Source organism: Sapajus apella, unplaced genomic scaffold, assembly GCF_009761245.1.
Source record: "Sapajus apella isolate SASKATOON/1434 unplaced genomic scaffold, GSC_monkey_1.0 scaffold19, whole genome shotgun sequence".
NCBI classification, from domain to species: domain Eukaryota; kingdom Metazoa; phylum Chordata; class Mammalia; order Primates; family Cebidae; genus Sapajus; species Sapajus apella.
In genome coordinates, this window is record NW_022436959.1 from 6,520,015 (window position 1) to 6,546,231 (window position 26,217).

General features: G+C 53.8%; 1 protein-coding gene across 3 annotated transcripts; it reads right to left on the reverse strand.

The window, feature by feature from the left end:
• Nucleotides 1–6,108: 6,108 nt before the first annotated feature.
• On the reverse strand, nucleotides 6,109–26,000 carry GHRHR (growth hormone releasing hormone receptor). 3 transcript variants are annotated; one of them, XM_032286873.1, is made up of 13 exons: nucleotides 25,828–25,991; nucleotides 21,035–21,140; nucleotides 20,803–20,910; nucleotides 20,011–20,108; nucleotides 18,796–18,893; nucleotides 17,928–18,060; nucleotides 15,897–16,050; nucleotides 15,549–15,609; nucleotides 14,952–15,021; nucleotides 14,111–14,202; nucleotides 13,416–13,545; nucleotides 12,747–12,788; nucleotides 6,109–6,623 (listed from the first exon to the last, which is right to left on the reverse strand). In XM_032286873.1, exons 1-13 carry the CDS (start codon nucleotides 25,882–25,884, stop codon nucleotides 6,603–6,605), a joined length of 1,170 nt encoding a protein of 389 aa, XP_032142764.1. In that variant the 5' UTR covers nucleotides 25,885–25,991; the 3' UTR covers nucleotides 6,109–6,602. The 3 variants fall into 3 exon arrangements, with proteins under 3 accessions (XP_032142764.1, XP_032142763.1, XP_032142762.1); XM_032286872.1 differs by lacking the exon at nucleotides 6,109–6,623 and adding an exon at nucleotides 10,535–10,943 and having other exon boundaries at nucleotides 21,035–21,137; nucleotides 25,828–26,000; XM_032286871.1 differs by lacking the exon at nucleotides 6,109–6,623 and adding an exon at nucleotides 10,535–10,943 and having other exon boundaries at nucleotides 25,828–25,989.
• Nucleotides 26,001–26,217: the final 217 nt, after the last annotated feature.

The window sequence follows — 26,217 nt, forward strand, 5'->3', positions numbered from 1 at the left end:
GGAGGCAGATGAGGTTGGAGAGCTGGATGGGCCCAGGACGCCCAGGGCCTTGCAGGCTGCAGAAAGGAACTTGGATTGATTTTTTTCTGGTCAAATCAGAAAGCAGGGAGTTGACGGGATCTGTTTTGTCCTTACTGCTGTATAGGCTGTACCCTGTGAGGGCCGAGAGGGCTGTGGTGAGGAGTCTGCCGTTGAGCTCAAGGGGCAGCCAAAGAGGCAGCGGGACAGAGGGTTCTGGGCTCAGGAGGGGCCATACGTGGGGGTCTCTCGTGTGCCTTGCATGAAGCTCTTTCTGCTGATGCTGCCTATAGGGGGTCTCCCTGTCTCCCTGAACCCTGTGAACCGACACCTGCCCCTGCCATCAGATGCTTCCTGGGTGAGAGCTGCGCAGAGGTAAGCCTGGAGAAGCTTCTACACAGTCTGTTTTTGAGAGATCAAATTCCATCTGCGGGTCCTATGCTCTGGTCTCTGGGCGCTCCACCTTCATGGCGGCTGTTCCTCCTCCCTGGCGTTTCCCCTCCTCAAATTCCATCCAGCCTTTCCAGCCCCACACACCCATCACTGCCTCCCTGAGGAGGACTTCCTGCCCACTCTGACCCCCAACTCCCAACTGACCTCTGACTTTTGAACCCGCGCAGCTCTGATGGCCTGAGTCACACACACACACCTCTCTCTGCCCCCTAAATCGAGACTTGGGTCTGCTGCTCTTCCCCTCCACCCTGTGAGGCCCCAGGCACAGCACTGGTTGTGATGGGCACAGCACTGGCAGTGGTAGCATCGCCATGGCACCAGCATGGCCCACAGTTCTGCTGGGCATGGTGCAGGCATGGAGGGGCTCTGGGGTCTGGCTGTTGGAGAGATCACTGCCGGGACCGTCTTCCTCCTGACCCTTTCCAGAGCACCTCACTAGGTGGCCATGGCGACCGGGAGCAAACCAGAGAGGTTCTGTGAGCCTGTGGTCACAACATTTTAGTCAACTGATCGATAGGTAACCTTGGTTTATGTCTGTTTCTGTTTACAGACAGCTTATTTAATATGTATTATTGATTCCTTAACATTGAACTGAGGGGTGGGGGCTGGGGTGTGCAGGGGATAGGAGGACTGCAGCCATGGCCAGAGTGCAGGTGGAAATGCCTGCAGGGCTGGGGGAAGGGCCCAGCAGTGCTCCCTGAGTGATCCAACTGGGCCCAGGTTAGGACTGAGCTAGGGGCTGCAAAGGACGAGGGCTGGAGCTGAGGCCACAGCTCAGAGTCTGGTCTGTGCTGAGCCAGCCAGTGTGGCAGGGGTTTGCTCTCAGGTCACCGTGGCCGCTGAGCTGAGGTGCTCTGCAAGAAGTCAGGAGGAGGGTTGTCCGTGCAGCAATATCTCCAGCAGCCAGAGCCCAGAGCCCCTCTGCGCCTATGCCACGCCCAGAAGAGCCAACGGGCACTCTGGTGCCATGGCGATGCCACCACTGCCAGCCTTCCCAGCTCCGTAACCATGGGAATGTGCACAGGACCTCAGGCTGATTATGCAACGCCTTTGAGGGAGGGAGACACCCAGGCCCTGACCTACTCCCAGGGATGGCAGTGGGGAAGCCAGAGCCCAAGCAAGTTCCCACCTGTTCCCCCCACCAGGGAGGGAAGCGGCAGGCTGACAGTCACACAGCCCCTACGTCACGTGCACAGCACCCTGCCAGGGAGGGGATAACCATGAGGAGAAGACCGGAGAGTTGGAGGGAAGGAGGGATGGCATGGGGGATGGGCAGAGAGCACTCTGGAGAATTCTGACAGATGGGGCTAGGCCATCTGCACGCCCGTGGAAAGCTCTGGCCACCTCCGGCCAGCCCTAAGGCCCAGATGTTTGGTATCATGGAGACCGGGCAGCTGCCTGATGGGCTGCTCTGTTGCTTCCCTGCAGCTGAAATCTGGGGCCTCATAAAGGAAAAAATGCAGAGAGACAGAGTGTGTAAGAGCAAGCCAGAAGAGAAAAATCCACGTGACAGTGTCATACAGATGAGACAGAGCAGACTGTCAAAAAATAATATCTGCAGTTTCCTGTTGGTTTCCAAAGCCTGGATCTGCCCCGAAGGCAGCCCTGTTCCTAACAGTTCCAGGTCTGGGCCTCTGGCAGCCCCAGAACTGGGAGGGTGAAGCCATGGCAGGATGGCTGGACTGGTTGCCCGGGACCCGGAGGGCAGGGGCCAGTGCCTGGGGCTTTCCAGGCTCCTGCTCCAAGCCCTAAGCCCTCTCCACCCCACCCTGTCTGGACTCTCCTCTATGCATCCCGTCCTCCTGCCTCCATGCATCCTATCTCTGCCCCAGCCTCCTCTTTGCAGCCCCCAGGCTCCTGCAGCCCCCCTCACCCACTTCATGGCTGGAGGCTCTGGCTCCAAGGCCTTCCTTGCCCTTCGACTCCAGCCTTCATCTTGGGTGACGGCAGTGCTCAGGCTGACGACCTGTCACCCAATGACCTTGCAGTCCCTGCCTTCTTTCTCTCAGGGACCTCCGTGACCCCCAGCACACACCCCCTCCCATGCCAACACGGAGCCCCATGCTACTGCTAGAAGTCACACCAGCCGTGCTGCAAAGCATCCTGTTCTGACCACACCCTTCTGTCCTCCCAGAACTCTTCCTCTGCACCTCCACCCAGTTTCCACCTAATACTCCATTCCCTTCCAGCGGACCCTCCAGCAGGGACCCTAAGGCTTTGTGCAAATGCTCTCTGACAAATACCTAGAAGTTCCGCAAGCCTTGGCCTTTGGGGCAAAACCCAGCCCTGAATAAGCGCCAGTCAGTTTTGTCTGTGCCAGACATCCCACCCAGAGAAAGTGGCCTCGCCCCAGGTTTCCGCTCTCAGGGGAGCTCCCTCCCACACGGCCTGGCCACGGCATGTTATCCTTCTGCTGTCCCCCCTCCGCTGCGGCTGCTTCCAGTCTTCTTCACTCTCGAGACCCACCCACCGTGCCCTCCCACCCCCTGGCTCCCACCACAGCAGGCCGTGAACCCACCCTCATGATGAATGCAGGAGCCAGCAGCCGCCCTCCTTCGCCTGCACACCCCCAGGCCGCACACCCACCTGCCAGCCTTTGGAGCAGAGCCCCTTTTCCCAGCCAAGACCCCCACGCTGGGTTCGGGGCCTGCCTCCTCACTCCTTCTCGGCCACCCCCTCCACGACATGCCCCCCATTCTTCAATGATCCCACATCCACTTCTAGTAATTTCTGGGCTATCCTCTTACCACAAAACTAAATGACTCCTCCTTTTCCCCTCTGGCTCCCCCCGCCCTCCCAGCAGAGCCTGGATAATGGGTTGGTAAAGGCTGGTTCTCCTGCACTGCCCCAGCCGCTCCCTCCGCACCCTGGAGCCCAGCCTCCCAGCCCAGCCTCTGACAATCCGCTCTTGCTGTGTGCTGTGCTTCCGAATCCGCTCTTAAAGGCTGCTCAGCAGCACGCAGCCAGCTCGCCAGCCCCTCGCTGGGACGCTCTTTGTTTGGGCCCCAGGATCCCACAGCCGTCTGGTTCTCCTGCCACCTCTCTGGATACTCCTTCCCCCGGCTCCCCACACGGCCTCCTTGGGGGGCCCCTGCTCCCCCGTGGGGTTGTGAATGTGTGGCTCCCTCCAGCTCAGCTCAGTCCCCGTCTTGTCCTGATCCGCACTCTCACTTCGGGTGGCCTCAGCCATGCCCTTGGCATCAAACGCCACCAATGTGCCGGCCACTCAAGAACCCCCCTTCTGAGCCACGCCTCGCTTCTCACTCCAGCCACTCCTGGGCGTCCTGCTGGCTGTCTCAGTGCATCCCAGTCCCAACGTGGCCAGACTGAGCTCCCGCTCTTCCCTGGAAAGCTTGCTCCTCTCTCTCCTCATTCCCGTAGGCTTCTGGGAAGCCTCCGTCCATCTTCTTGCTCTCACACAGCCTCATCCCTGAGTTAGACAACCCCGGGTGCCATCCTTGTCTTCCACCACCCTCACCCTAGCCCATGCCTCCATTTCCAGTCTTCCTGCTTCCAGCGGAGGTCTCTGCTGAAATTCAGCCTTTGTACACCAGCCAGGTGGACCATGTAGAACACTAAGGCTCATCACATCACACACTTCAGCAGCTCTTGGGATGAAACCTCAACATGGTTTTCCTGACCCTGTGTGATCGGGGTGCTGCCTGCCCTATGCTCCCCTTTTCTAGCTAAGATCCAACTACAGTAGCTGATATTCATCTCCTCCCACGCCAAGCTCCTTCCCACCTCGGGGCCTTCGCACATGCTGTTTCCTCTACCTGGGATTTTCAAATCCACTTCTTTGCCTGGTCAACTCGTTCTCATGGTTCCAACCTCAGCTTAGCTGTCACTTCCTCCAGGAAGCCTACTTATTTTTCACACTTCCAGTCTAGGTCTGGTGCTCTGGATACTTGTTCTGCCAATACTTCGCCGCTCTTTCTGCATCTGTCTCCATTATGATGTGATTGCTTGGATGGTGTGCTTGTCTCTCTGCCACACATCTGTCATGCTTGCGGCCAGCCAACATATTCCCATCGCCCTTCTTGTGTCTGTGAACCTTGCCACAACAGGAGGGCCCTCTCCGGGCTAGAGGTCTGAACTTGCTATACCTGCCTTCCGTGCAGCTAGGGGGCGGGGTCACTGGACTGTGCCATCAGGGGTGACTGTGGAACTTAGATCTGGAGGAGAGCAATAAGAGGGAGCTGGTGCCAGGTGGAATCACATCTTTGCCAGCATGGGAGGGAAGGAGTTTGGCTTTTCAGGACAGCCATGTGGTGGTTCTGGCATTCTATTCCCTGTGTTGGTGGTGTAAGCAGCTGTGTCTATGACCAAAAATGGTGAAATGAGGAATTTGCCACAGTGGCCCCTGGTGTGGAAGGGACACTGCCTCTGGGCCCAAGCTCGGGCCCTCCTGGAGACAGGGAAGCTACCCGATGTCCCTGAATCTGTCATGTTTTTGCTTAGCTCAGCCAGAGTGGGTCCAGCTGTCTGCAACAGAGAGCCCTAAATAATCCCTTCTGTATCAGTCAGGGCTCTGCAGAGAATGAAACCAACATTTTACACACACACACACACACACACGCAGTAGAAAGAGCTTTATTCTGTGGTATTGACTCATACAATTATGGAGGCTGAAAAGTCAATCTGCCCTCTGCAAGCCAGAGCCCCCGGAGGGCAGGTGGTGTATTTGAAGGCCTAAGAACCAGGATCCGGAGGGCAGAAGAGAGATGTTCCAGCTCGGTAGCCAGGCAGAGAAAGCTCAAGTTTAACCTTCTGACTTCTTTTTTCCTCTCCATACCGTCAAGGGCCGGCTGGTGCCTGCTCACTGGTGAGGGCCATCGCTTTCCTCAGTCTGCCAGTTCTAATGCTAAGCCCTTCCAGAAACACTGCCACAGACACACCCACAAACAATGACTAATTGGATATCAAATACCTGCGGTTCCCGTGGTCAAGTCATGTTGACATGTAAAACTGGCCATTGCCAACCAGACCCTCAGCCCCTTGCATAGAGGAACATTTGCGAGTTGCTTGTAGCTGTATTTTCAGACTCCAGCAAGGCGCCTTCCCCCAGGTACTCAGTGAACACTCACCACATGCAGACCCACAGCCCTGGCAGGAATACCCAAGAACGATGAAGCCTGGACCGGACCCCACCCTCCTACACAAACCTTCCTCCAAGTATTGCTCTCTAAACTGAGATCAGCTCCATTCCACTTCCTGCCCAGCAGATGGTGGGAAGGGACCACTGTGCAGCCTGGCCTGTTGGGGCTCTAGGGTCTACATCCCCTGCCTAAGTCCCCTCGTCCAGGAAGCCTTCACTGACTGCTCCTGCCCACACCTACACCCGGTCCTCGGAGCTTCCATATCCCAGAGGGTCCGATCCCAGCAGGCCAGTTCTCATCTAGGTTCAGGCTCATCCTTGTGGATCTTCCCAACTTTTCTGGGGGCTCTCTGGAGACAGAGAACGGGCCCTTCATTTTCCTCTCTCCTCCTCTTTCCCACAGAGGAGCCTGAACGTTTAACAGGGGAGAAGTCCAAGTTTCTTTCTTCTCTTTAGTAAGCTCTCCTCCCAGGACCTGCAGGGAGGCTGGCTGGAAGGACAGCGGGGTAGGTGGCGGGGAGCCGTCCTGCAGAAAGCCCGGGGCCCAGGGAAGGCCCTGTGCTCTGGATCTTAGGCGGGCTCTAGTGGACCCTGATCCTCCTGTCTCTTCAGTTCTCCCTCTTCTTAATCTGCTTCTTATTCATCAGCACTGGGGCCTGCAGGCGGAGGGGGAAGTGGAGATGTCTTGCTCCTCCACGCCCCTGCCAGGACCCTCCCTCCCCACCTAAGCAGCCTTGGCTCGCTGAGCCCCAGGCAGGCCGCTGGAGTCCTGCGTGCACGTCCAGCATCAGCTCCTGCAGGCAGCACCGCCGGCCCAGCCAGGGCTCTTGGCTGCAGTTAGACTGCCACCTGGTGGCCGCAATGAGCATTGCGCGTCTCAGCCCCACTCCTTGCCGGCCGTCCGGTGTCCCTGGTGAGACTCCGAGACGTGGCCTGCCGAGCAACCTGCTCCCCTTCCCGCTCAGATGTGGAAGCTGGAGCCCTGAGAGAGGAAGAGCTTGCCAGTCAAGGGATCTTTCCAGGAACCTGCATCCTAGGCCCAGTCTGCGAATCCCTGTCACGGAAGAGAAAAGTGACAGGAGTTTGAGGCTCCAGTTGAAACTAAAAGGGAGCAAGTGGTGAACTTGCAGCCATTGTGAAGCCTCTAGGCGAGGGATGGACAATTCACAGGGGGAGCGGCTTCTGTCTGCTGCCAATGCCACACACTGCCAACGCTGATGGCCAACTAGCCACTACTAACATTAACACCAACCACTCACTGCTAACTAACCACTACCACTAACTACCTCTAACTACCGTTAACTGCTAACTAACCAGTAACACTAACCACTAAGTAACGTTAACTAACAGCTAACTGCCAAACTAACTGGTAAATCATTAACACAAACGACTAACCTTAACTAATGCTAACGACTAGCCACTAACCCTATCAACTGCTAACCACTAAAATTAATCACAACTAAATGAGCACTAACCAAGCTAACACTAACTAGTAACTACCACTATGCTAACACCATTACTACTGCTAACACCAGTTAAAACTCAGAGAAACAAATATTAATGCCAGCCGGGCACAGTGGCTCACGCCTGTAATTCCAGCACTTTGGGAGACTGAGGCAGGAGGATTGCTTGAGCCCCAGGAGCTTGAGACCAGACTGGGCAATATACTGACACCCATCTCTACAAAAACGTTTAAAACCAGCCAGTACAGTGGTGCATGCCTGTAGTTCCAGCTGCTTGGGAAGGCTGAGGCAGAAGGATCACTTGAGCCTGGAAGGTTGAGCAACAGTGAGCTGCGATGGCCTCACTGCACCCCAGCCTGGCCTGCAGAGTGAGACCCTGTCTCAAAATACAATAACAATGCAGAAAAACCACCACACTTAAATTGTTTGTGCAAGAATTCTCTAGACCAATTTTCTGGGAGGCAATTTGCCAACAGGTACTAAAAGACTTATGTGCATTGCATTTGTTCGAACATTCTTCCACGTTAGGAGAATTTATTCTGAAGGTCTAGGAGTTTAAATTTATGTCTTTTTAAGGTGTACATGGAAAAAAGTATGCAAGGAAGTTTACCATCACACATTGATTTTTTAAATTGAGAGAAACTTTCACCAATATGTTAAATAACTATTGGCTAAATAAATAATATTATATAGACTTTTCAAACTATGTAGCAGAAAAATTGTAAGTATTCTCCAGCAAACCCCCATTTACTCATTTTTAATAACTGCTTTATTGAGATAATTCACGTACCATAACATTCACCTGTTCAAGTGTATGATTTAGTGGTTTTCATGTATTCCCAGAGTTTGCAACCATCATCACTGATTTTAGAACTTTGTATTACCTCAAACAGAAAAGATGGAGCTGTCATCGCATCATACAGATACTCCACATTTTGCTAATTCATAAGTTGATGGATGTTCAGGTTATTTCCACTTCTTGGCTACTATGAATAATGATGTTATGAATATTCATATACAAGCTTTGTGTAGATGTGCATTTTCAATTCCCTTGCCTATGTACCTAGGAGTGGATTTTCTGAATAATTCGGTGTTTGACTTTGTGAACAACTGTGCAACTTTTTAGCAAAGCGCCTGATGATTCTACAGTTCCACCAGCAATGTACGATTTCCACACATTCTTGCCAATTTTTGTTATTGGCTATTTTGTTTTTTTAGCCATCCTCATGGATGTGAAACAATATTTCATTGTGGTTTTAATTTACCTAGTGACTAATGATACTGAGCATCTTTCATGTGCTTATTGGGCATCTGTAGATAATGTATATTGTTTTTATGCAAACAATTCATATGCAATTTTATAAATATATGATCTCAAGATGTTTCCAAAACAAAGAAAAAAAAATCTTTCAGAAACATACAAAAGAATCAGTGGTGAATGTCTGGGTAATAAGATGATGATCGAGTTTTTAAAAAATCCTTTGATACCTCCTAAATGCCTGCCATGAATATGAATTACTTTCATGGTTTGACAGTGAAGGAAGGAATGCATGATGGGTTTTCAGACTGGGCCCACACTTTGACATTTGTCTGACCAGGAAGGTGCCAGGCAGCCGGGCGGCATGGGCGACAGTGTGACCTTGGGCAGCTTCACGTAGGTGCGTCTCCATTCCCTGGAACTCTCACGACTGTAAGGGAAGAGGCTGTCCATCCACTGCCTCCATCAGAAGCACATTTGTGCACCAGCAAGGGTGAGGGATGCCTACTCCTTCTCCTCCCAGTGCATGAGGAAAGAAACCTGGTCCAGGCAGACCATGGAGGACAAGCTAGATCCTCCATGCAGAGGACAGGGCCAGCATGCAGGGATCACAGAGAAGGGAGGCTCCCAGACAAGGGCCAGGACAGGCAAACGGCACCTGGCAATCAGCCCAAGTAGGCAGAGGCTGGAGGGGAAGGTTTGGACTCTCAGGGTAGTCGGAGAAAGGAGCAATGGCCAGAAAGGCTAATTGTAGTAAGGGAAGGCTTCCTGGAAGTGGGGGAAATGGAACTGAGTTTTGCAGGACGGGTCTGTTGTGGGTAGACCAAGAAGGGGGAGGTTTCACTCCAACCTGACTATGTCGGTTTCTGCCTGTTCTCTGTACTGGAATCTCCCGCCACCATTATCAGTCAATAAGCAGGTCCCCACAGACAGAGCCCAGGTCTCCTTCTCCTCCCCGCTGCCAAGAAGGAGAGTGGAAGAGGGACGGACTCTACAGATGTGTTACATTAAAGGAGTCCTCACTTGGGTGGGAGACAGCAGGCAGTACACTGGGACCCAAGAGGACACACAATGGGGAGGACATAAAAGAAAGGCCTGGAGTTCCAGCATCTCCACCCCAGAGAAAAAGAAGGAAAGAGATGCAAGCAATTTTCAGAAGAAACGCAAAGGCCAAGCACGTACAGCAAGAGATGTTTACACCCATTAGCTTTCAGGAAGATGCAAATTAAGACAACAGTGCCATGGTACTTTACACCATTTGGGTGGCGAGCATTAAAAAGCCATGTAATGCCAAATGTTGGTGGGGCTGTGGGATTTAGGAAGCTCAAGAGCTGCTGGTGGTAGTGCAGATCTGAAGCATGCAACCTGGCATCGCCTAATCATGAAGGACACCCAGCACTGCCCCTCCTGGATGTGAGTCCTGGACAGAGGCTCACTCTCACAGGTCCAGGAGGAAACCGGCATGTGCATGTTCACTAGAGCACGGGGGACACAGGACAGGAAGACATGGGCGGTGACTCCACGCAGCTCCACATGCAGCCAAAACGATGGATCAGATGTGCGCAGGGCAACACGAGAGCATCTTTTTTTTTTTTTTTTTTTTGAGATGGGGTTTTGCTCTTGTTGCCCAGGCTGGAGTGCAGGGTGCAATCTTGGCTCACTGCAACCTCCACCTCCTGGGTTCAAGCAATTCTCCGGAATAACTGGGACTACAGGCGCCTGCCACCATGCCCAGCTAATTTTTTATATTTTTAGTAGATACAGGGTCTCACTATGTTGGCCAGGCTGGTCTTGAACTCATGACCTCAAATGATCCACCCGCCTCGGGCTCCCAAAGTGCTGGGATTACAGACCTGAGCCAATGCATACAGCCCAAGAGCATCTCTTAAAAGCGCAGTGCTGAGGGGGAGAAATGTTAGAAGCAGGATGAGGCAAGTGACCAACAGCATTGATGTAAATTAAAGTACAGACACACAAAACACGTATTTTGCAAGACACCCAGAAACACAAGTATTCACATTAAACATGCTTGCTTGCCTGTGAGAGGAGGGGAATGGGAGCAGTGATGAAGACAAAAGAGAGCACAGTTTAAGAACAAATAAAACAAGAGGCCCTTTGCACAGATAAATAATCAAAATGTAGCATGAACTGAGGAACGATGAACGCAACTCAGCACCAGCCGTCCAAATAAAGAATGCAGGTGCACTACCCTTTAGCGGCCATTTACTCACTCAAACATGCGTCTATTCATTTACAGGTTTATTGGCTCCGCTAGCCTTGGGCTAGAGCCCCAGGCCTATAGCCTGGGCTATGGATGAGAACAGACACAGAGGGACCACAGAAGTCAGAGGCAGACCTCGAAAGAGAGTCGGGGCAGAGACAGGGAGGATAGGGCTGCCCCTGTCCCGGGCCGGGATGGGGCTGTGACCTGAAGGTCCCTGGGGGCCCCCTTGCTCCTCCAGAGTGTGGTGAATGCATAATAGCTGCCCAAGTTCAAGTGTGGACTCCAGGGGCATGATGGGGCAGCCTAGCACATAGATGTCAGCACCTTCGCTGCCGAGCGGGAAGGCGCGATCCACTTAGTGTGGGTCCTCCGGGCTGGCAGGAGCTTAGGGTCATGGCCATGCCACTTCCGTGAGATCTCAGTCCTCACCTCCAGGGACAAGGAAGAGGATGTTAGGAAGGTCCCCATGGGGCTTTGCTACTCAACCCCAATAAGTCTCAGGTACAGGGAGAGGCCGTGTAAGAGAAACAGAGACATGGGGCAGGAAAAGCCATGCTTAGCCACAGGCACTGCTAAGTACTACCTCTGGAGGATACTACTTCCTCCTTCCTGTGAGTATTTCTCACCATTCTTTCAGCTCCTCTCTCTGCCTTTTAGCCCTGCCTTTGTCTGAGCCCAGTTAAAGGCATTTCTGGGTGCTTTCTTGAGTTCCTGGCCAAATAACCACCCTGTTCCTTCTGAATCACTTAGACCACTCCTTGCTCTGGGGCTTAATTTTGTGAGCTCAACTCTGGCCACTGTGAAACCTGTCCAGAGGACGTCACCTGAAGGGAGAGAAGATTCAGAACTCTGTCTGCGGGGCTTCAGTTGAGGGAACTGAAAGGAACTGAAAGAAAAGTAGCCTAGGGCAATGTGGAAGGGTGGGATTGGAGGGGGCGCTGTCTGTATCTTTTCATCTCCAAGGGGCTTTCAGGGGCACGGGGTGTGGAGAGACTGCCCCATGCAGTAGAGCGGAACTACAGTTGTGGTGCAAGATGAGGAATCGGATGTCTGTTCAACACAGAGACAATCTATGTGGGACACAGCTGCCTGAAACAGAAAGAGCTATTGCAGGGTAGTAAGCTCCCCATCACCAGAAGTATGTAACCACCTGGTCTGCAACATTGCTTCCTAAGACAGCTCCCCTCCCTACCCTCTGTGGAAACACTTTTTCCACACCCCACCAGCCTCAGCCTGGGCTGCTGCTTGCCCCACCCAGGACCCCCAGGGCCCATGGTCTGCTACACCCAGACACCAGATAAGGCTGCATGGGACTTAGAGAGGCCTGGTGAGGAGTGAAGAGAGGGAGAGGAGAAGGAGCAGTCAGGGACAGAAGCGAGAGATGAGATGGGAGCAGGGAGCAACACTCCACAGTGAGGGACACAGGGCACCTGCGGCCAGGTCTCACAGAATACAGAGCCCCTGGCAAATCCATGGCCAGCAGAGGGAGCACAGGGGCCTGCAGGTGCACAGAGGTGGAACTTGGGAGCCTAGGGCATTGAGATCAATTCTCCCCAGCCCCTCTCCCCAGAGCAAGACTGTCCTAAGGGGGAGATTTGGAAATTCACAGTGTCTCCTGGGTGGAATTCACTTCGAGCCGGTCTCTGGCATCTTTCCACATGTCCACGTGTGCAGCAGCACCATCTGTTCTGTTTTTTCATGTCTGTCTCCCCTTCCATCCATTCTCTTTGTGTGTCTGTTTCCTTCGCGTGCTGTTTCCCAGGCTCCAGATCTTCCTCTTTGTCTCTGCATCTGATTATTATCCTAGTTCCCTGTATGTTCACCTCTGACTTGCCTGGCTCCTCTATCCATTCTCTCTGATTGCCTCTCCTTCAGCTGGCACACTCCCTCCCGGGCTCCCTTTATGTTCAATTTTAGAAACACAGAATTGGGGGATTCCTTCTGACTCCCTACCCTAATCCCGCTCCTGATCCCTGAAAAGCTGCCTCCATCTCCTGAAGAGTGGCTAGTAGAACTTGGCCCAGCACAGAGAAGGGATAGATAAGAGATGTTTACAGGAAGCATTCAAGTTCAGCTTGATCCAGAAGCTCAGGACAGACTACCACAAAGGCTCATAGGAGTCAAGGTGTGGCCTGAGCTGGGGTTTACAGGGCCTGAGTGGGGGAGAGAAGGAGGGGCCTTAGGTCTGGTGGGAGGGGGACTCCATGAGGGATATCCTTGAAAGTCACACACCTCTTGGTTGAGGAAGCAGTAGAGGATGGCAACGATGAAGCCCTGTGTGGCCAAAGAGGAAAGACCCCGTCAGAACACTTTGGCCTGGCCTCAAGGTGTCCAGTCTTCCTGCTGCTCTTTCCCTACTCACCCCCAGGCTATGGCTTGGGCCAGGTCTGATTGAAATGGGAATTTTGATGCATTCATTACTTACTATGTGCCAGGAATATTGTCTCATAAAATTGTCATAGCAAGCCTGCCAGGGCTGTACTGTTGGCCTCATTTCTCTGACTTTATTTCTGCATCCCTTATGGATGAGCACAGCATTTGGCACATAATAGGGGATCAGTAGGAGCCGAATAGATTGGATGGATGGATGGATGGATGAGGGGGTGGATGGATGAATGGATAGATGGGTTGGTGGGTGTGTTGGTGGGTGGGTAGATGGATGGATGGGTGGATGATGGATGGGTTAGTGGGTGGATGTATGGATGATGGATGGGTGGGTGGATGAACGCATGCGTAGTTGAATAAATAGAGAGATAGGTGACTGGAAGATGGACAGACAGTTTAATAGATGGATGAAAAAGAATAGCCCTCACCCTGTCATGAACCCAGCCAAGGCCTGTGGGCAACAGCAGCTCCCTTAGCACCTCCCATGGAGAGAAAGAGTGCCTGCGGGGCCCTCACCTGGAAGGAGCCCAGTCCCAGCTCCAGGGGGAGGCGGATGCCCAGGCCGACATTGTCAGGCAGGAAGTTGAAGATGATGTAGTGAATTCCAAAGAGTGGGATAAGAAAAAGTGTCGACTTGGAGAGACGCCTGCAGGAAAGACAAATCCTGGGCTCCCAAGGCTGGCATAGAAACTGTCATGTGCACTTCGTCTTCTCTCACTTCCTGCCACCTCCCTACATCCACTGTGCGGACCAGCCACCCTGAGAAACGCCACCACCCCACACTCACCCTGGGCTTTTTCATTTCTGGGCCCAGGGTCCTGCTGATTCCCCTGCCAAGTGTTATTGCCCCAGTTTATCCCAAAGTCTACACATCTTTCAAAGTGGGGATCAAAACTTCCTCCAGGAAGTCTTCTTTGACCACACCACCCTTCACCTAGAAAGGATCTCTCTCCCCAGGCTCCCATAGAAATTCATGTTAGCACTCATCATTCTATTTGGCATGGGAACTGGCTGTTTGAAGTGCCTATCCTTCCAATATTGTGATACTCCAGGAGGAAGGGGCCAGGTCTATTCTGTCTCTGGGAACACAGGGAAGAGTACGGGGCTGAGGTCACGAGTGCCTGTTGGATGAGATAGAACCACCACATTGAATCCCCCTCCAGTTACCCTTTTCCAGTGTCCCCAGACACACACACGCACACACACAGTACCAATACTGAGAATGGGTATGGAGGCTGCCCTGAGCTGACTCCAGTTTCCTCAGCAGGATGCGGATAATATTGAGAAAAAGCCCAAAGTTCACCTGGAAATAGAGGTATAGGAAGATGGAAGACAAGGGTCAGTGGGTATCCTTGGGTGGCTGGGATGAGCTGCAGCCCATTTGGGGACCAGAAAACTTAAATCCTTCAGACGTGAGAATGCAGATGGATGAACACACAGATCATTGCTCCAGAACTTGTGGCCTGGAGCTGGGAGTTCCCACATTTGAGCCATAGAGGACAGAGGAGGGCCCAGGACTCCTGTCCCTCTCCAGTCCTGGCATCAAAGAGGGGCGATCAGGCCTTGCCACCCGCCTATGACCACCACCCAGGCTCTTCTCTAGCACAAACCAGATGTCCCTCATTTTGCACAGTTGCTAAGTTGCAAAACATTTGTACATTTACCAAAGCCATGCAAAGCGGTCTTCACTTCCTCTGTGTTGTGTGTGGGAGCAGAGGGAGGCGAGGGGTTTAGCTGTGTGGTCTATTTACTGCCCCCACCCCACACCCCAACCTCTCACTGCAGTGGCAAATGAGCTGCAGCCAGCTCAGTAGACTCATCAAAATTGAGCTGGAACAGCCTACATGCTGGTGGAAACCACCACTCCTCCGGCTTTACAAATGCAATACTGAGGCCCAGAGAGGGCCTCACAGAGAATCAGTGGCAGAGCAAGGCTGGAGCTCTGTGTTCAAGGCTCCCAGCCTGGAGTTGCATTTCCTGCTGTGCACAGCCCCTCAGTAGATCCAGGGAGGTTGACTGGATAAAGCCAAGAACCATGGGCCAGGGACTGACCCCAACCGAGAGGACGATGGGCCCCTTGATGATCCACCAGTAGGGGGAGCTGTTGTCCAGGTCCCAGCACCTGGGGGGAGACGCAAGAATGCCATTGTTGAAATGTCCCGTTCACTGTGATGACCCAGTGGCACAAGTGCACCTCCCTCCTCTCTCAGGCATTTGTGCCTTCTGGCCTCACCCCACCTCCCCTCCAGCCTTCTCACCTGTCTCAGCCAGTTAGGGTCTCACCCAAAGGGGCACCCCAATCCAGGCTTGGCTCACCCTTTCTATCCACCTAGATGGACAAATGTTTCTGAACTCTGTCTGTTCGATGCCTCCTTCCTGGACCCTACATGTCCTTTTTCCAGGAGGGCCCCTGGCAGCTCTCCTACCCCACCTTCCCCCAGTCCTGCAGCCCTGGGAATCTGAGCTGCACTCTCCTGCCTGGCTCATGCCCCTTCTGTGCTATCCACAGAACATTCTCCCACCCCCCATCCTAGCCAGGCAGTCCCTCCTCCTCCTCTTCCCAGCCTGGAGAACAGCCTGTGGCCTGACAGTCCACACCACACCCTATGTACGCCCAGCGGGTGTGACGAGGCGGCCGCTCCGACTCACGCAGTGTCCTCGAAGGCCAGCTTGCAGCCCACCCACGTGCCAGTGAAGAGTACAGGCAGCCCTACAAGGGTACAGGGACACAGGAGTGAGGGGTCTGCATCCTTGGCTCTGAGACCTGGCCCCACCTCCCTCACCACCATCAGCCACTCAGGGCACTGCCAAGGCAGGGCCAGGCAGGACCCCAGAGTCAGGGTCCTGGTCCCACGCTCCAACACTTGCTGCCGGACTGTGGCCCATCCCTCCCCTTCTCTGGGCCTCAGAGTTAGCTGGAGGGGCCTTTATGTGAGCTCCCTGGACCTTCCCAGCCCAGTACCTTCCCATGGTGCCCAACCCACCCTGGGCACTCACCCCAGCCAGCGAGAACCAGCCACCAGAAGGCTCTCCTTGAGCTGGGGGAGGTGGAGGCCAGGAGGCAGGTCAGGTAGGCGGCTTCTGCCAACAGCCAGCTGAAGTTGGTCATGGTGGCGAAATGCAGGGCGGCCACGGAGACCTTGCATAGAACCTGGGGATGAAACTCAGGTGCTTCCTAGCTGGGACACCCACTGGAGCCCCACCCCAGTCACCTCTACCCTGCTCAGATACACAACCTCCAGGCCCCTCCAGCTTAGGCTGGGAACTCCGGCTCCTTGGGCCACCCGAGAGGGGATATGGTGATATACAGTAAGGGTGAAGAGCACAGATTTGGGATCTAGACTGCCTGGCTTCTAATTTACCGTCGATTTGCTGTGAAATCTCCTCACACCTTTGCTCTTCATCTGTAAAAGGAAAAACTTCCACTACCTAGCTCGTGTCCTTGTCATAAGGATAAATTAGAAACTCTGCCTAAGACTTGCTTCTATTTTCACTTACCCCATGCTTCCCGAGCTGAAGTCAACCCCGAGAGCTGTGACTGAGGCACAGCTCTGCCTTGCAAAAGCACACACAGGCCCCCGTGCATTCACTCACTCACTGCATGACCTGACCACCTGCCGGCATGGGAGCAGGACTGCCTCTGAGTTCAGTTGGCCCAGGTTTGGTCCCAGCCCCCACCCCGGGCCACTGGGTGACCTTGCCAATTGCCTCTCCTCTACAAAATGGGATGAAAGCGATACTTTCTTCTTCAAGCTGTTTTAAAAATTTAAGAGGTAATGCCAGCTGTCTCTCGAACCACACAGGTGTGAACTGCTGAAGTCCATTTACACATGGATTTTCTTCTGTCTCTGCCACCCCTAAGACAGCAAGACCAAGTTCTCTTCCTCCTCCCCCTCTGCCTACTGAACATAAAGGCGATGAGGATGAAGACCTTCATGATGATTTACTTCCATTTAAAAACACTACATTTATTTTCTCTTCCTTATGATATTCTGAAAATTGTTTCTCTAACTTTATGGTAAGAATGCAGTATATAACACATGTAACAGACCAAATATGTGTTAATCGACCATTTATGTTATCGGTAAGGCTTGAGGTCAAAAGTAGGCTATCAGTAGTTAGGTTTGGGGGTAGTCAAAAGTTATGCTTGAATTTTCAACTGAAAGGGGGGTCAACACCATTAACCCCCATGTTGTGTCAAGGGACAGCTGTACATGGTAAGCACCTATTGAAATTCCTGGCACAAAATAAGTGTTGACTATGAAGTATGATTAAATCTTTCATCAGTTAATTGAGGTCATATGTTAGTTTGCTCGCAGATTTCACTGTTCATTTCCAGCACACCTATAGGGAATCTAACAGGTTCTGGGTCTCCCCATTCTGCCCACCTCCCCTTCAATTTCAGTTGCCTCTTACTGTCTCCACCCCACCTCTCCCATGGTGTCTTCCCAGTTTCCTGGACATGGCCCAGGTCCTCCTGTCTTTGCGAGTTTGTTCACCCGGGTCCCTCCCCTTCACGTGTCCTCCTTCCCCATCTCCCTATCGTTGCTGCCAACACAGCTCCAGGGTCTCTTCCTCCCTGAAGCCCCCTCTCAGCTTCCTCTGTTTGGAGATCCTCTAATCTGTGTGCATTCTGTCCCTTGGGCACTTCCTGAAGGAGGGACCCAGCTCCCCCCGGCCACTTGCATACACACCCCCAGCACAGACCAATGAGTGCTCAGGGAGCTATCAAAGGAAAGGAAGAGGCTGTGCATAGTGAAACATGGTCTAGGTTAGACTACAGAACGCGGAGTACAGCATGCATGGAAAATTACATGGATCGACACCACGATCTTTCCCGGGAATGGCGTGTGAGGACTTAGGGTCTGACATGAGAGAGGGGCAGTTTCCTGTTCTGTGACTGGCCATGCCTGCAGCAGCCCCAGGGTCAGCCCACAGGGCAGGGCAGGCTGGGGCAGGCACATCTGGGTCTGTAATCCCACCTCCTCTCTCCCCCACCAGCCCATCCCCGCTGCCCACGGCCATTACGGTGGAGAAGCTGCAGTGGTCAGTGCCGTCGGCGTGGAAGAGGGCGGCATCCTTCAGGAACACAGCTCCCGCCTTGAGGATGAAGGTGGTGAACAGCTGGGTGTGGACGTAGTTCCGGGGACAGCGGAGCCTCCTGGTGTGAATGGGAGAAATGAGGAACAAGAAGCAAGCAGGGAGAGGGGATTCTGGTGTTCTGCGACTGGGCTGAGCAGGGCAGGAGATGAATCGAATTGAAGGCAATCAAGCAGAATTCAATCGAGCTGAACTTGAGGTTTCAGTTTAACCCTTGCAAGACAGCTGAGCAACCATTCCTGTGCTCAGGGTAGGCGTGGAAACAGAGGAATATCTGGTCCCTGCCTTGGCAGTGCTCATAGTCTGGGGGAACAGGGGCAGAAATGGTAGGTACTGCCCATGGGACCCCCTGGATGATCAGAGACACTCATCCCCATGAGACCAAGAACAGCACAGGCGAGATGTGGTGCTCAGACTTTGAAGGCTGGAGGAGGGGGTCAGGGGCTTAAAAGGGACAATGATCAGAGAGTTGTAACAGTCAAGAGGGACTCAGGAGGCGGAGGATTGTTAAATGCATATAGGAGCTGGGCTTTCTCAAATATAAACACACTGAGGAAAAATAAGGAATTCCAAGCAAATGCAATGAGTGCCACAGAGCAAAGGGGCGGAGGTCGGAGTGAGCTCTGGTGTTTGGAGGGATGGGTCTACACGCTGGGGAAAAGAGAGGGAAAGGCGGACATGGATATGCTGCTTAGATCTGGGAAGTTCATGGCTATCCAGGCAAGAAATCAGACTTGGCCCTCTGGGAAATAGGGAGCCAAGGAAGGTTCTTGAGCTGGTGATGAGGATGGCAAACCTGAGAGCAACCAGGATGGTGATGGCCACGAGGAGGGCCACAATAGAGATGCTATGGCCCATGGTGTAGACCATCTTCACCGTGGAGAAGTAAGATTTCTGGGAAGAGCAGAGACAGAAGAAAGTCTTAGCTTCTGGACCTTGTGGGGGAAAGAGAGGCTTGGCAGTCAAGCAGGTGAAGCATCTGCCATTCCACCCCAACACTCCCCATCTGGGGGCAGAGGTGTCCGCAGGTACCATGGAAACCTCCCCCTATGTGCTGAAGATTTAGTTTCCTGCCTGAGCCTCGGGTGAGGGAGGGGCGGTGGCAAGGAGTGGAGATTCTTAGCACTCACGATGCTGGGGGATGGAGAGAGGCAGCCACAGAAACTACGTGTCCCTGGGGAATAACAAAAGCCCAAGAGGAAATCAGCTTGTTTATTGACATCCAGCTTGGTCACCGGGCTTGGGAACACAATGTCCCCAAGTAAAGGAGACAGCCAGGGACACCTGGGGACAGCCACACCAGGCAGGCAAAAGCTTTCCATGGCCAAGTGTTTGGATCAATCAGTCCAGCCTGGCCATGAAGATAGAGGGTGCAGGCAAAGGAAGAGAGTAGGGCCCGGGCACTGGCACCAATCCCAGCTCTCCTGTGGGGCTCAGGCAATCACTGCCTGCCTCTGACTCAGTCTTCGCATCTGAAAAATGGTTACAGTCATGCTTCACCTTTCAGAGATCACAGGGATAGAGAAACGGCATGATGCGCGTGGGAGTGCCTGGCAAAGGCTCTGCGGGGCGTGCTGGCTGGTATTAGGAGCTTTTCGCAATCTCTCTAGGCTTGAGTTTCCCTCACTGGCCCACACCACAACCATGCACACTGCTCCACTGACTGAGGGCCACAGAAGAGAAGGAGCTTCCCCAGGGCTGCCAGGAGCCTTGTTTCCTCTGGAACCGCCCCAAGCTCCCTGTCCTGGAGGCTTGCACACTGAAGCAAGATAGCAGCCGACAGATCTCCCACCTGCCCTCTGCCCCACTTCTCCCTCCAAGTACCTTGGCTGGTGGGTCAGCCTCGAGTAACTTAGCAAAAGACCCCTCTCCTCCAGACACTTCACTGCCCTCTCTGGAAAACTGTAATATTCCAACCTGCAGGCCGGGGAAGGGCAGCCCCCACATTTGTGCACCCACCCATACAAATGTCCATGGCAGTCCTTCCTCCAAGATGCCAGGAACCTCTTACCTCCTCGGCCAGCAGCTCCAGGGGCACAGGGCAGGCCACGGGGTAAGGTGGAAAGGGCTCCGACCAGCCAGTGATGGTGCAATCCCGGTTCACAGCTCCTGGGAGACAAGCAGGACTCTCTAGCCACAACTCCTTCCCTCCTCCCAGGAGGGGTTGGGGTGCCATGGACCATTAAGTGACCCTGGCAGGGTTACTGGGACAGTTCCTCTCACCAACAAAGAGGGTGGCTCCAGAGGCCTGGGGCCCTGGTCCAGCCTGCCCAGGGATACACTATGGGGCCTTCTATCTCTGGCTTCAAAGGCACCATCTCTTCCCAGAGAGGGTTATTCCCCTGAGGGGCGGAGAGTGGTGAGCTGAGCTGCCAGCATCCTAAGGGCAGTGGGGGAGAAAAAAGGCCCTTGCTGTCCAGGCGCCCAGGCCAGGGAGGTGACGCAGAGCAGCAGGGTGCCCCACCCACCCCGCCCTGGGCAGCTGGTAGTGTCTTAGCAGTCAGGCAAGCCTGCCCTCCTCCCCGCTTGCAGTCTGCCTCCTGCTGACACCTTGCGGGCACCCAGGTCCAGCACTTCCAGGTTCTGCACTCTAATCCTCTCCTGCGCAGTTCACGTTCTTGTTCCCCCCAGTTCACAGCTCAGGAAACAGAAGTTGGGATCAACTGACTGGCCCGAGGTCGCCCCAGAAGAGGGCAAGTTGGTACAACCCCAGGTCTGCCTGCCCCCAAAGCCAGTGATGTGTCTGCCCCCCCTCACCTGGCACCCCACTCCCTTTCCCACCGCCACACCCAAGACCCCTCACCTGACTCTGAGCTGAAGTGAGAGAAGAAATCCGGGCAGGGGAGGGTGACCCACTCGCCAGAGCCTGCCGCCGGCCAGCACAGCAGCCCATCCCAGGTCCTAGGGCAGCCTGGATAGACAGCCAGGAGCAGGGGAGACTCGGTCCAGGCACGGGGCTGCCCCCACAATTCAAAGGGTAAGGCTGAAGGACATAAAAATCAGAGAAACTGCCATCTGCCTCCCAGGCCCCATACCCAGGGTGGTGTTGGGCGTCTCTTCTGCTGCCTGTAGACAGGAGCTCTCCTCCTCTCTCAACTGGGTGATGAAGTCACATTCTGGGTGCATGTGGCCCAATACCTGCTGGAAACAGTGAACAGGATGAGCCAGGCCAATTGGGTGCCCTTCCGGGCTCTGTGGTCCAAATGGCCTGAGAACAGGGACAAGGCCTGATTCATTTCTGTGTGTTGATCCTAAGCAAAGACCTGCTCACGGCACTTCCAGGTGTGTGCAGTGGATGTTCAAATACAGGGAAGGGGAGGGGAAGAGAAAAGCGGGAGGGAAAGGGATGGCTCTAATAATCTCCCTTGTAGTTAATACTCTTGTTCTAAGGAAGGAAGGCAGGAACGCAAGAAGGAAGAAAAAAGGAAGGCTGGCTGGCTCTAATCTTCTCCTGCGCAGTTAATGCTCTTGTTCTTTCCAGTTCACAGCCCAGGAGGCGGAGGTCAGGGTTGACTGACTTGCCCAGGGTCACACTGGAAGAGGGAAAGTTGGTATTATGCAAACCTGGGTCTGCCTAGGTTTGAGTGACTGTTTCTCCATTCTGTCTCATGGAAGTAAGTTCTGAGACACAGAAGACGATGTGCTTCTGAAGACCTTGCAGAGACAGCCAACTCCATGCTTGCCAGGGCCCTTCCTCCTTCCCAGTGTTACTCCTTGCTCTGCACTCCTGCTCCCAGGAAGCAATTCTGCGTAAGCTACCTTGGTAAACAGAACAATGGCCCCCAAAGGTGTCCACATCCTAATCCCTGGAAGCTGTGAATATGTCACCTTATATGGCAAAAGGACTGTGCAGATGTGATCGAGTTCAGGGTCTTGAGATGGGAAGATCATCCTTGACTCTCTGAGTGGCCCGATCACAAGGCTCCTTATAGGGGGTGTGCGGGGGCAGGAAAGTCAGGATCAGAGGAGGCGTCATGAGGATATGTGCTGTAGGAACTGAGATTTAAAGGTGCCCCACTGCTGGCTTTGAAGGAGAAAGGACACCAAGGCAAGGAAAAGCCAAGCAAATGGATTCTTCTCTAGTCTCCAGAGGAGTGCAGCTTGGCCAATCCTTTGGATTTATCCCACTGGAAATCATTTTAAATTTCTGACCTCTGTCTCAGCCTCTGCTTTTAGGGGTGCACATGGGCAGGAACATGTGAGAAAATAAGTTCGTGAGAGAGAAGATGGATGGATGAATGAGCACATGGCTAAGTGAGCACACAGATGAGGTGGAGGAGCAAACGAACGTGGATGCATAGAGGGAGGGAGGGAGGGAGGGATGCCTGGGCAGTTGGCTGGTGGAGTGGATGAGTATACAGACAGACGGAAGACATACACAGGGCTGGGAGGGTGGTGGATGGATGAATGGACAGATGGATGGACAGAGAGATGACGCGTGGATGGGTCCGTGGTGGATGAGAGAGCTGTGTAGGGATGGAGGTGTGGGTTCGTGGATGGGCAGATGAAAGGATCATAGCCTTGGTGGCTGAGCACCCTGAAAGATTGCAGTTTTAGGAGCTTCCCAGATCTTGTGCTACACAGTGTTCATGAGGAATGCTCTCTGGAAGCTGGAAACAAGTTGGATTTTTTGGAAATCTTCTAGCACTATTTCTGGAAGTGTGCCTCAAGAACCAACTAGAGATCCACTGGGACAGAGGCAGGAATATGCAGAGATCTAGGGTGGATCCAGCGCTTTGCATTTTCACAAGTTCTCCAGGGAACTGGGAGTCAACAGCAGGAATTCCTGGCACTTCTCCCTCCCACTGCCCCGAGCTGGAGGAACACCAAACTGATCACCCAGCAGGCCAGAGCCCAAAGAGATGCATATAAGGGGATCCAAGTTCACAAACACATTTTCTGCACTGTGAACTGGGTATACAGCATACATATTTGTGAATAACACACACAGCCAAGTCAACCAGTGTAGAATTCTGTTCCCCCAGGCTCTCACAGGAGAGGAGTGGCTGGGAAAGGAGGAAGGACTGGGTCCTAATAGACCCTGTGCAAACTGTGATCAAAACCAGGACAGGGGCCAGGCACAGTGGCTCACACCTGTAATCCCAGCACTTTGGGAGGCCAAGGTGGGCAGATCACATGAGGTCAGGAGTTCCAGACCAGCCTGACCAATGTGGCAAAACCCCATCTCTACAAAAATACAAAAATTAGCGGGGCGTAGCGGCACACTCCTGTAATCCCAGTTCTCAAGAGGCTGAGGTGGGAAGAAATGCTGGAACCTGGGAGGCGGAGGTTGCAGTGAGCCTAGATCATGGCACTGCACTCCAGCCTGGATGATAGAGCCAGACTCTGTCTCAAAAAAAAAGCAAAAAGAAGCAAGACATGTACCATGGGAGGGAGTGCCCCTCTCAGGGATTGGAGAGGTGACATTTGAGCTGAACCTGGGGACAAAGGAACATTTTTAAAGCCAGGCACACACAGTGAGGAGAAGAACATCTGAAACCAAAAGAACAGCATGTGCAAAGACAGGCGAAGTGGAAAAAGGTGTATTTGGGAAGTATCTGCCCAGGACTGATGTTTCTTTTCCCATGACCACACACACACACACACAGGCACACACGCACACACACACACACTTTCTCTCTCTGTCTGTCCAGCAGGATCCGTGTCAGCAAATGTTTTATTAACAGCTAGTGTTCTTTGGGATAAATGCAGGCACAGCAAATAGTGCAGCAGACCTAAGACGGGCTGGGGTCAGAGAGTAGAGACTTTGACCACCAGAGTGAGGACAGCAGACAGTGGGTGACCATATGGAGAGGCCCGAGAGCTCTGCCGTGGACCTGTGGGCTAGAAGAGGATCTGAGATCCAGCCCAGTAAGGAGGGTCACCGCCACCAGCACTGCCCTGGCAGAAGTCACTCCTGTCCCACCCCACTGACCCCATTCCCCCAAATCCAGCTTGGACCCAACTTTGCCATCCCCTGCTTAGCCCTGCAGGGCCTCAGGGTGCAGATGTCACCCACTACCCAGGCTCCAGGTCTCATTTTGGTGGGTACCCCAGACTTGGCTCTTGGCTTCCTCCCCAGGACTCAGTGGTCTCAGGGCAGAGCCCCGTTGTGTGTCCCCATCATCTCCCAACAGACTGAGGGCACAAAGCGGGGAAGGAAGGGCAGGAGGGCAGGTGGACCTGTATAGGACTTTCTTACACCATCAACCTGACATTGACCCTGGGCTGTTGAGAGAGCCATGGTCTCCGCCTATCCTTCCTCCTGCTACACGATCTGGAAAGCCCCAACTTTGCCTGGGAACCTTCTCGGGGCCTATCAAGGGGAACCTCTGAGGGCAAAGGACGCCATGTGAGCAGCCTAGGGCCAAAGGATAGATAGACAGTGCCCACACCGCTAAGAGAAGGAGGGAAATTTAGGGAAGTCCAACTAATGACTCGGGGTGTGTGGTCACAGGGCAAGATGGAAGGGAAGATTCTAGGGAGGGAAGTCGTGGGGGTGGAAAGACAGACCATTCTAAGATTTATCCAAATGCTCCTGCTCCATCAGGACTGGCAAAACACATCCTGGGTCTCCCAGTCACCCCTACACACTCCTGAGGGGAGGTTCCCGTGCCCTGGACCCCCAGGCCTGGCATGTGTGCCTGCCACTCTTCCTGGTGTCTGCAGGGGATGGAGCCCACACTGGCCAACCGTGATTTAGTTCTAGCTTTCGAATCAGCACCATCTGCTGAATGGCCACCATCAGGTCCTGGGTCCCTCTGCTGAAAATAAAGCTTTTGCTGCAGAGCACACAGATGGCCGCCAGGGGGCAGTCAGTTCCCTGCGTTGCACCCCTCTACCCAGCCCTTGACAAATCAGACTCCACTCAATGCACAGCAAACCTGGCTAGCAGATATATTCTCTTTTTACAAAAGAGATAAGGCTCAGGAAGGCTGAGGGACTTGCAGGCCACACGGCTAGTTTCACGGGTCCAGGATTCAAGCCCAAAGCCTGTGCGCTTGGGAGTAGGTGCAGCAAGGTGCTCGGGAGGGGCAGCAGCGCCCCAACAAGGCAGCAGAGGAAGAATACTTCAGCCCCCACCATCCCAGAACCTTGTGACTCCCATCCTGGTCCCTGCTGTCACTTGCAATAACTTCGTGGAAAGTTACTGGAAAATTGCAGCACATCTGGGAAAGGCTGTCTGTCCTGATGCTCCGTGCTCCAGCGCCCTAGCCCGTGGAGTAGTGTTTGGCTGCCAAAAGCCTCTCCGGCCCTCAGCATCACGACAGGATGATGGATCCCCTAACTGCTGGAGCAGAAGCAGCTGGTCTCCACCAACTCCTCAGGTTCTACTCCTTCCCTGGCCACACTGTCTTCAAAGGAAACCACCAAATTGGAGATGGCTCAGGGAGTCATGGGGCTAAGGAGGGGTCCAGAAATCTTACCAGGGGAGCGTGTGGAAGCATCGCGGATGCACAGAGGACAGAAAGAGCAGACTGGGGGAACTAAGAGGAGGCCTGACTTTGCCTCCCCAATTCTGAGGCACTGTCTTGGGGCAGACAGAGTCTCTGGTCCCCAGAGGGCACAGCCAGGCCCTGGGGAAAGCAACAGGAAGTCTGTGTTAATAGCGCTACCCAGAATCACAGCAGACTGCCTGGCAGAGGGAGATGAGTGGGGGTCCCCAGTTATCAGGAGTGCTCTAAGCCACAGCCTGCCACCTGCTCGTGGGGAGGGATTTTAGAGTGGGAGAAAGGCAGTAGGGTCTCTGCCAGGCTCCAGATGGCCCCATGATTCCCAAATCTGGAGCCTAGTAGGAGAGGCTTGAAGGTCTGAGCTGGCTACTCACGGTCGGTAACTGGCTCAACACGCAGAGGACTCGGGCCCCCCACATCCGGCGGTCCATGGTGGGCCCAGCAGCGGCTCCCTCCACCAGCCTCAGTGAGCCTTGGCTGTCTTCCCTCCCCTGCTGTCCCCTGACACAGCCACTGCCACTGCCACCACACCCTCTGCTTCCCCTTTTCAGGTGGCTGTTTGCATAGGCAGGAGCCAGCCAAGGGGACACAGCCCTCTGAATATTCACCAGGATTTCAGGACACCTGCTCAGCTCAGCCATGGCTCTGAGGTGGGACTCTGTTTCCAGCAGGCAGGGGCTGAGCCCCCACCCCCACCACCTTATATTCTGGCCATAAGTCTGCTCGTGTGTCTGTCCTGATAGCAAATGCCCAGAAAGGTGACT

What these genes read in the sequence shown, in the direction of transcription:
- GHRHR (XM_032286871.1), bottom strand. Translation starts at nt 25,884, where the DNA reads ATGGACCGCCGGATGTGGGGGGCCCGAGTCCTCTGCGTGTTGAGCCAG. An exon ending in GCTGGTTCTCGCTGGCTGGG is followed by an intron (nt 15,610 to 15,896) that starts GTGAGTGCCCAG and finishes GTACCCTTGTAG; the next exon opens with GGCTGCCTGTACTCTTCACT. An exon ending in CTGGCCTTCGAGGACACTGC is followed by an intron (nt 15,022 to 15,548) that starts GTGAGTCGGAGC and finishes GTCTCCCCCCAG; the next exon opens with GTGCTGGGACCTGGACAACA.